The 10,574-nt window shown below is 41.5% G+C and overlaps 1 protein-coding gene across 1 annotated transcript; it reads right to left on the minus strand.

Annotated features, from left to right (window-relative positions):
- Window positions 1-252: 252 nt before the first annotated feature.
- On the minus strand, window positions 253-7,243 carry tmem267 (transmembrane protein 267). Its single transcript, XM_073478726.1, has 3 exons — window positions 7,205-7,243; window positions 4,506-4,970; window positions 253-3,113 (listed from the first exon to the last, which is right to left on the minus strand). Exons 2-3 carry the CDS (start codon window positions 4,911-4,913, stop codon window positions 2,778-2,780), a joined length of 744 nt encoding a protein of 247 aa, XP_073334827.1. The 5' UTR covers window positions 4,914-4,970; window positions 7,205-7,243; the 3' UTR covers window positions 253-2,777.
- Window positions 7,244-10,574: the final 3,331 nt, after the last annotated feature.

Here is a 10,574-nt window from a genome sequence, read left to right on the forward strand (position 1 = left end):
AAGATACTGGCACCCTGCATGGCAGCCATGATACAGTTATGGAATAAATGTTAGTGTGATCCACCTAAATCTACAGCAGTGATATCATGACTCCCTCCCCTCTAACCCCCCCCCCCAATGATCCATGGCCCAGGGGCAGAGCCAGCATCCTGCCATCAGGTCACTGGCTCAATGTCAAAGTGTCCTTGAACCCCAAACTGCTCCTGATGTGCTGGCTAGAAAGGAGGAAGTCATCACATCACATCACATCACTGCTGTAGAAATATCATTTATTCCATAACTGTATCATGTGTCATGACATTAGCCTGTATCATGGACTACAGGTGCCTGTGGCTCAGCAGTAGAGCCAGTGTCCCATCATCAGAAGGCCACTGGCTCAATTCCCCTGGCCTGCATGCCAAAGTGCCCTAGGCAAGATACTGAATGCCCTGGCTGGCACCCTGCATGGCAGCCACCACCATCACCATAAGTCACTCTGGACAAGTGTCCACTAAATGTAAATGACTAACAAACAGCCCAGAACAAAAATAGAGCAGTGGACAATATACAAGTTAAATGTAGGAATTACATTTTCTGTTAATATCAACAACCAATAACAAGACACTGGCTCTTCCCCTGAGCATGAAATAAATGATCCATCTACAGCAGTGATGACTCCCTCCTAACAAGCACATCAGGAGTAGCCTGGGGTTCAGTATCTTGCCCAGACCTTGACATGCAGACCAGGGGAATTGAACCAGGGACCCTCTGATAACAAGACACCAGCTTTACAACTGAGCCACAGCCACCCACAGTCCACCAAGACACAGAACATTGAGGGGTTAGGAAGGAAGAAGTCATCACATCTCTGCTGTAGATGGATCACACACATTTATTCCATAACTGTATCATGGCTTAGCAGACTAAGGGCAGCTGTGGCTCAGGGGTACAGCCAGTGTCTTGTTATTGGGAGATCGCTGGTTCGATTCCCCTGGTCTGCATGTCAGTGTCCTTGGGCAAGATGCTGAACCCCAAACTGCCCCTGATGTGCTGGCTGGCAGCCACCGCCATCAGTGTATGAATTACTGTAAGTCGCTCCGGACAAAAGCATCTGCTAAATGTAAATAACAAACAGCAGTGGAACAATATACAACAAGTTAAATGTAGCAATTACATTTTCTCCGGTTTATATTTCTGTTAATATCAACAATATGAAGATATTACTGGTGATGGACACAGTATTGAACATGTCATTCCCTTGAGTTTAACTGACATTAAAAATACAAAATCATCTATTTCATCCTTTGCTTTTTATGCATCCTCTAAATCCAAATCTGTTCATGTAAATCTGTAAAACCTTTACTCTGTGTACGACTGTAAAAATAAAAGCAGTTTTCTGTCTTTTGTACAACAGCAGGAATCCAGAAAACAGTATGAAGTGTACAGCGTCTGTTAAAGGTGGAATACTTCTCTCTTTCAAGGTTGATTCACACACAGTCCAAGTACAACCAGCGGACCTGGTGCTTTGGATTAAACTGACATCTGTGTCTGAGCAGCTCATCCAAACATTAAGTTAAACCAGGGTTAGCTGTTGAAATATAATCAAAATCACAATATGGTAATATAATACGTGTAATATTCAAATCGCAAGAAGCTGCAATTTTTTGACAAAGGTCATATACAGCATCATACTGAAATTCTGTAGAGCTGCAGAGATGCTCTGGCCTATATATCTCATTCCAGATCCAGATGTGAGAAAAGATGTTTGTTTGTTTGTTTGTTACAGTGTCACATCATCACAATTTCAATATTTGTGTCAGCAAAAATGAAAACTGTGATGCACAAGTGATCATTCCCCCTGCTCGTGACTCACATCGCAAACCTGTCAAAATAATCGCACATTGTCGCCCCGCTGTCTGCCAGTTTCTTGGAATCCATCAATATCAATGCCGTATTAAGATGTTGCCACAGCAGCTGACGTTGTTTGCACTGAAAACTGAAAAGTGTCTTATGTAGGAAAACGTTCATCTTGACTGAACAGTAAGGTTCATCCAAGCAGCAACATGAGAGTCTGCTGAGGCGGCAGGGAGGCCAGACATCGTTTAAAACTAACTCTACAATGAATGTATAATACGTTTAATTTCATTACTGCGGCAGATGGATTTAATGCATAGTGGAATAAAAGTGTTAACAAACTGTTAGATGAGAGTGACACTGATAACAACGTACCAGCGTCACGCAGCCAGTGGTTGACCTTTGGTTGACTTTTCCTTGAGTGTTCTTAGGACGAGGACAGATTGTGATAGTGGCCAAGAAAGGACGTGAACTCTTGTGTGATAAGTGGAGGTCGAGTATTCATCGAGTAGTCGTAAGGTTTGGGTGGGTAGATGCAGGCAGGCCTCTGCAAAACGATATGTCAAAGCTTTAAAGGGTCACTCCTTAAACATTTAAAGACAGTTAGAGAGATAAGTGGGCAGAATTCTGATGCTTTTGCAGAGCACAAGAAAAACAAATCCATGATTGGCACTCAAGACTGGAACGTTCATCATTTAGAAAAGCTAATATGTTAATTTACAGCTGTCTCCATCCATGGAAACTCACATTTCAATTTTTGTTTGTTTTACACCAACATATAGTGAGTTTCCTCATCCTCACGACTGGAAAAACTCTTCCAGCATCATTCTGTTACAGTGCCACAGACGTTTTCTCCAGTCATTTCAAGTATCTTAAAGTTGTTTCAGAAAGTTTTTGGCCCAACACAGATCTAGCATCCGACGTCGCTGTTGAGTCGGTGCCGTCTAAACGTCGATGGCCACCCCGTGTTTCGTAGAGATCACATCCCTGGTTCCCGTCAGATACATGAGCACAGAACACAGGTGAGGAAGCGTCGCCGTGGTGCTGACGTACAGCCAGTAGGGCAGCGGCGCCGTGTTGCCGAAGGGACACACCCACAGGCCGTGGCGCACGGCGTCCCGCACGTGGTGCGTCGCCATGGAAATGAAAAGCATCCACGGCAGGGAGCACCAAGCGTCTTTGAGGCGTCCGATCCACATGAGGAAGCGGAGGGAGAGGCAGAGGACAGGGATGAGAGAAGAGCAGTGTAGAGGAGGACGCTGAGGGAGCGAGACGGCAGCCTGGAGGGAGAGAGGATATCTCCTTCAGCAGAATATCATTCAACAGTCTACAATATCATTACTGCAAGGACGGTCTGTCTCACTACTGATCAGAGCTGCAATGATTAACTGATCAAAAGGATATTAAATGCCAGCTCTTTTCAATTGATCGTTTTAGTCATTATGTCAATGTTCCAGCTTCTTAAATGTGAGGATTTATGATGATACATAAAGAGTCTTTGGGGTTTGGACTGTTGGTTGCACAAAGAAGCAATTTATTATAGACTGAACAATTCAGTGTTTAACATTCAAAATATTAGGTAGATGAATTAATAATGAAAGTAGGTATGGGAAGATAGAAAAATCATCGTGGCCAATAAAGTGTGATTCAAAATATTATTACTATAATCATCAAGCTCATGCTCGAAACTCTTAAAATGGCACTAAATCATACTGGAATCACTTCACCTCACATTATGTTAAGAAACACATGTTTTTAATGCTTTTATTTTAAAGCTGTAGGACAGCACGTTGTCAAGCTGGGCAGTTTGTGTAAATCACTTGTGAGGATATCCCAAAAACTTAAAAAAGTTTAAAGTACAAATTAATGTAATCGTTAGCTGCAGCCCTACTACTGATAAGCAATTTGTTTGATTTTTGTCAGATTTTAAAGGCACTTCTCACTGAACAATGAACATTATCCCATTATGTATCAGTTTATACTGAAAACATTCAAGCTTATCATTCAAAGGGGTTTACGGGGGATTATTTGTTTGGGATTACGATTTATACAGCTTTATTTTCTTCCGCATATCGATTTGCACTGCCACATCAAAATGTTGTGCAACGTGGGAAAAAAAAGAGCTAGACACAGTACTGCTGCTCTGTATAACTTTGACTTGAAACTTAACCTCTCCACCTTGTCATGTAACAAAAGCAGTTAAAAAGATAATTTAACATGTTTCCAAAGAATGCACAGTATGTAAAAGTGGTCCAGATCTGCTTTGACACTGCCTCTTTACCATTTATTTGTTGAAAATACTAAATATTTCAGAATTTCATTCTCTCCGGTATTGTTTTCCTGTCCTCTTTTAGTAGAAATCAGATCTTCAGCAGAGCCACAGAAATGGCCTGAACTGACAGGACCACACATCATCACACAAACGCCTTCCATCTCTGTTCAAACACTGACAGACTCTCTACTCACCGCAATCAGTGCAGAAAGTCATTATTATTCATTTAATTTTTAGATTTTTATTCTCGTGTTTATTCTGCTTTAGCCTTGTAAAATTCTGGCACACAAATCTGACCATACAGAAAGCAGTTTGTCTTAAGAAAAGTGGACTTGCCCTTTCTTCATGCCTAGACTTAATAAATATGATTATGCACCCTCAGCAAGAGTGCAGTTCTTACCTTGAGTGACAGGGATCCAGCCATGTAGAAGTGGTCCAGGTCTATGATTGATGCCAGCAGGCCGGCCAGCAGCACCTCATACAGGTCGCTCTTTTTCCTCAGTCCAATAACAACGGCCCACGACCACAGCCCCACCAATCCGTGCGTGGCGTTGTCCAAGGCGGCGCGCAGCCACAGATGATTCTGGATGACCGACAGCTGGAGGGCGTGGTCCGCCACCACGCAGAACATCCCGAGTCCTGCAGACGCCAGCAGAGAGGCGGAGCTGAATGTCTGTAGGAGGGCCTGAGCTTTCTCCGTCTCCACAGCCAGGCTGAGGGGCACGGGAGCACCTTCTCGCCCGAGGCCCACCCCCAATAACGGGGACGAGGCGGGGGAGGAGTCGAGCTTGGAGTAGAATCCTTGCATGTTGACAGATGGCTGTGGGGGCCAATCGCCAGTGAAGGTCAGCAAGAGTCAGGTAGACTGGAGAAGGAAGGGAGGAGAGGGATTAATGAGAGGAGGTGATAGAGAGGAAGAGACGTGGGGTAAGGAAGAGCAAGACACAACATGAAAGAAAGTTTGATACAATAACTTGAAAAAATTCAATACCTTTTCTGATGGCAAAGGGAAAAACTGACACAAATTCAGACTTTAAAAGATGGAACGTATAAGATCTTAACATGACAACATACTATAAAAGAAATAGACACTTTTTCAAAGAAACATTAGTGTTTTTTACTCTTTAGATCATGTCTTTATAAGAAAAAATATCCAATTAAGCAGAGGTGGGTGTGTGTTGAGTTGCTGTCAGAGAGTAGAGACAGCTAGAAAGCGCAGCTGGTTTAGATTCAGGAGAATGTGGAACTGTTTAATCCATAACTGTAAAAATATGTGTACAAAAACAAAAACAAACAATCAACTACTCAGTTACTGGTGAAAAGGCAACCAGATCAACACATAAACAAAAGGTGCGTCAGGCCGAACATCCTTTCCTGGATCATTCACACCATATTGTCATATGTGTATTATTACCACAGTATACATATCTATGTTTAGGTTTCTCAGTTATGGTGGATATTGTGATATCGTGACAGCCATATGGATGTAAATGGATACAAACTATATGAATAGAACTTCCCAGGAATATTACTTAGCGCTGTTTCTTCATAATACTGAATGACGCAATTGACGAAAGTTCAGACAGGAAGACGACTCTTTTGCACGCTCAGTCCTTAGTTTATTTCTCTTACCATCATTTCATCCACTCCTCTCATAATTGTCTGTCAATTTATATCAGCTGCTCACATCAGCCGGGCACATCCATCCACTAGCACAGCGGCACACCCTTTTACTGTTAGCCTATCACCCTGCTGCTGTCTTTTTAAAAGTATGACTGTCTCCTGCCTCCAGTTCATTCATGCTGCCGTTTTGTGAGCGCCCTCCACCTCCCCATCATCGCCCAGTCTTCGCAGATTCACCATCTTCGTCGTTTTATCAGCCCATCTGTCTCACAAGAGTCATCCACCACCACCACCACCACCACCACCACCACCAGTGCCTGGACTCTGTGGGGGGGGGGGGGGGTTCTTCTTGCTGCTGCTCACTTTGATCACGACATCTCCATGTAGAGTCTGAGCAGCAGAGACTTTCTGACAAGACTCTATCGCATATCATCTTTACTTCATTCACTAGATTGAACTGTGCTTTGTACAAAAGATACACATAACAGATATATATACACATAACGGATATATATGTGTGTGTGTGTATTGCTGTTTGCCATTTAAATTACTCGTCCACAGATTGATACAACAGTGCCTATACAATAATAAAAAATCTTGTGTTGTGATATTAAACATAGCAGTTTCATCTGTCCCACTGTGATCTCTCAGATCAAAATGATCACATATACAATTCAGCATCATTTGGATTTCAGTTGAGGCATTGTAGCTCCACAAATATATATTAAAAAAGACACTTGGATTGCACATTTAAAATGCACTGCATGCGTTCACAGCAGTCCTGCTCTAAAGGTTATATCCTGACAAAGACACAGTTTAAAGTGCACTGGTCCACGGACAAAGGAAGACAAAAACCCTGAGACAACAGTCGTAATGTAGCTCCTCTCTTCCCATTCAAACATAGCGTGTTCATTTCAGATACTACTGTTCATGTTGCCTTCTGAACCCGGAGGGAGGATAAAAATAGGTCTCTGTCTCTCATGTCACTGAGTGAAATGTAGGACAGCCTCTAATGGCATCTACCCGAATTTATCCGAACGTTACAGTCTCTGGCTTTTGAAAAACACATCGTACGTTATCATGAAAATTTAATTAGCTAGTTATTTTTATCTCCTGCTGATAGCTCCCTGGTTATCTGTCGTAACATCAGCCATGCTAACTGTGGTCATTCTCATTCACATGTTAAAGAAGAATAATGTGTCAGATAACGTTAGCTACAGGCTACAGGCTAACAGGAACAGCACCGACGATGACAGCTAGCTAGCTAGGAGCTAACAGGCTAATAGTGACAGCGAGAGATACGCTTTGTGTAGGCGGACAGCAGCTGTCACGATTAGCTCTGCTAAAACAGCGCCGAATTACACAACATGACACGATTCAGTTACACTCAGTGTGTAATTCTGTTGCATATCGGTCAACTCAAGTGTCTTTAAGTCATTTTTTCATCAGCCGGTTGATAAATATCATGATACTCACCCCATGTCCCTGCATTAGTTATCTATCCGTCAGGCTCGCACTACTTCTGCTGGCTTTTGTTGTAGTGTCGATGCTCGGCGGCGCTTTGCTGCCACCCACAGGTCATGGGAGGAACTGCAGGAAACCAGAGGGCCATCTGTCTCAGAGGGTTTCTGCTTTGTTCCCTGTAAATTAGGTATAAATGTATTTCTTGGTAATTCAGTGTATGATGAATCCAAACCTCCTTCACAGTGAAGAGTATAGAGTCAAAGCATAAATGTCAGAGTGGTAGTTAAATAAAAAAACACTCTAAATAGGCTACTTTACTAACGTCTGTCTTATTATAAGAGTCCAGCCACTAGTTTATCTGATTCTTGTGATTATGGGTCAGCCCTTTCATATTTATTACAATGTAATTTAAATACAGTAAATGCCAGAGGTTGGGTGAGAAGCCCTTTCTTTGTTCAGAGGACTTCAAATAACACTGTTAATTATTCAGATGTCCAGTTGTGACCTTTTTCAACTTCAGTCTTCCATTAAATATTTAGGCCTGTTCAGTAGTTAGTCCAACATGTCAATAGTCTAATACATTTTGAAAAAAGACTTTAATCACTTATTTATAAACTGTGGTTGTGTTTTAGGGAGTCTAATGCATCATGGGCTCTGACCATACTGTCAATAGGACTCGGGTTAAACATTATCAACAAACATTAGCCTGATAGATTCATTGTTGAAGAGCCCTGTTTTCTGGTCAGTCTTTGAATTTTGGGGATGGGGATGGAGAGCTTGAGGTGATATTTATAAATGTCAAGTTATTTTCATCAAAATGATTCTGTCACTCATTTTCTCGATTGATTGATTAGTCGTTTGGTTCACGAAAACTTCAGAAAATGGTTCAAATGAAATGTGACTTTTTTTTCTTGTCATAGTTGACAAGTAATTAACAAACTGACTTATCATTCCAGGTCTAGCTTTAAACCTCCTGTCGTGGTTTGAGTTTATGCGTTGGATATTTCCTGTTTTATGCTGTAGTTCTCTCCTCATGTGTCGTGTTTTGCGTTTCACTTAAAGCTCGCCTTTTGTTCTTCTAACACCTCCAGCTAAAAGTGATGTGAGAAATACTGAGAGTTGTTGCCTGTTTTCTGCATAAACAAACCATCCCATCATTTCTGGTCAGTTTTAACCATAGCGGAGGAGCCACTACAAACACTCCTCGCCACAAAAACATGAATCCTGGCTACGGCAAAGCAGCCTCTGGAAGTAACGGAGCAGAAGTCAGCATTTCTAGAGGGACTGAAAAAGTAACACAAATACAGTGAATGGAAAAGTGAGACAGGCATATATAATAATAATGATCTTATAATAAATGACTTATTTGAGAAATGATGTTTGGGATACATGGACACATGTAACACTTGATAGATACAGGTTCTCTGAGCACCACCAGAGGGTGATAGAGACCACAGAATGAAAAAAAACAAAACACTGAAATTAACTATTGTAACAAAATGACACTGTCTGACACTGTCTCTCATTAAAGGTGTATTCTTCTCCTACTGATGTTTTTGGATCCTAAATGTGTTTGAGACTAATAAAATGAACAGCACTGAACCAACATGTTAAAAAAATGCAATCTTGTACGTGACTGCTGCTTTTGAGTTTGCTCAAATGTGATCTATTTTTAATGAATATGACAGAATACAAACCCTGACTGGTGGATAATATTGTCTCCTATATTTCAAATCAGGCCAACCTGCTGAGTGGAGGGTTTTTAAATAGGCGTTCAAATGCTGAAACTCACCATGCAATAAATTTAAATTTCACCACTCATTTAAAATTCAGTTTTAATAATGTCTTTATTAAAGATCTGAGATCAAATCATGACGACATGTAATCTCTTTTAATGGGATGTCTTTAATGAGCCCGGCTCTCTACCTCAGTAGGCCGTCACTTTGAATTTCAGTTTGGGGTTCTGCTTTTTTTCCTCCTCATTCTGTGATCTTATACAACCTCATTCCTCATTGTCCTACTGTGCTCCACGTTTGCTGATTCCTTTTATTCTGTTTCTGTGTTGTGAATGTGTCCTCAGTTACTTTGTAATTTTGAAGGCCTTGTCTGCTTTCCAAAGAACCCTGAAGATAAAGCTCTGTATTTCCTTAGACACAAAGTGCCTCACCAAGCTTGCATGTGTGGTTCGATTTGGAGCTTGTTGAATGTTGTAAATCTTGTCTGGATTCATCTGTTTTGAGGAGAATAAGCCTCACTTCTTAAAGACAGTGACCAGATCGATGCAATCATGACAAACACCACAGTTCGGTGAATGATGTTGCAGCAGGCTGTGGTAAACATAACATTTGGAGCAGGACAGAAATCTTGGACAAGCAACCGTTCAAGCAGTAATTTCGGTGGCACCGACTTATGACACCAGAGCTCCATAGAGTGTTTTCTGTTGTGTTTACTGCTGATAAGTGATTGGTGGATCAGTCCTGTGATTGGTTGAGTTGAGAGGCAAACAAAAAGAAGAAGAATTTCAGAGCTCACAACAAAATCTCTGCCAGTGTTCTCTCTTTTTTCCATTACTTTTCTTTTAGGCAGTTTCTAAACATGTGACATTTTCTTTTTATTCAACAAGTATCAGGTCAGACTAAAAGAAAAGAATAGTAACGCTTTGGGTTACGTGTCCAATCCGAGCTGTTCACCCAAAGCGTCAGTATTTGCCGACCTGGAGATGAGACTCAACAATCAAATATCTTTCTTTAGGAAGTGACATTTTGTTGCTTTAAGTGTTGACTAAGAAATGGATAATAATGCTCTAATGTTCAAAAGACAGAATAATGGGAACTGGACTGTTCATCATGATGGTGGACTTCAGCACCATGGAGAGAGGCACAGTGAAGCAGGTTGACTCTGCTGCCCTCCAGTGGCCAAATGCAGCAGTTTTTTTGGTTTAATTTTTCTCTAATGGTGCAAAGTCAAAAACAAACTTCAGCCACACTTGCACCAAGCCAAGGATGTGGTTTAAAAGCCTTTATTAGCTCCTCCTTGTTTTTCCAACATTTCCTCCTCTGCTGAAGAAACTAAGGCTCTTAAAACTCCTCCTGCCTACTGAGACAGAGCAGATTTTCACCTTAGCTGCTCTCTTAAGAGCTCAGATGCTTTGTGAATAAATGTTTTTCTTTATAGGGAGCTAAACTTAAGAAAACTTCATAATACTGAGAATTTTCGTAGAACTCGTCACTAGGAGGAACTCTTATTACTGGGACGCTTCATGAATACGGCCCGTGGAGTTTACTACCTTACAGCCGAGAGCAGACGCTATTGTTTCTTTCAACAGAGTTTAGCGTCAGTCCATTTACAGTTATGAGTTTGAGCATTCATTCCAAGTGTAAAC

The sequence above is a fragment of the Pagrus major genome, chromosome 12 (assembly GCF_040436345.1).
Source record: "Pagrus major chromosome 12, Pma_NU_1.0".
In the NCBI taxonomy this organism is placed as follows: domain Eukaryota; kingdom Metazoa; phylum Chordata; class Actinopteri; order Spariformes; family Sparidae; genus Pagrus; species Pagrus major.

What these genes read in the sequence shown, in the direction of transcription:
- tmem267 (XM_073478726.1), bottom strand. Translation starts at nt 4,913, where the DNA reads ATGCAAGGATTCTACTCCAAGCTCGACTCCTCCCCCGCCTCGTCCCCG. An exon ending in CTGGATCCCTGTCACTCAAG is followed by an intron (nt 3,114 to 4,505) that starts GTAAGAACTGCA and finishes CTCTCCCTCCAG; the next exon opens with GCTGCCGTCTCGCTCCCTCA.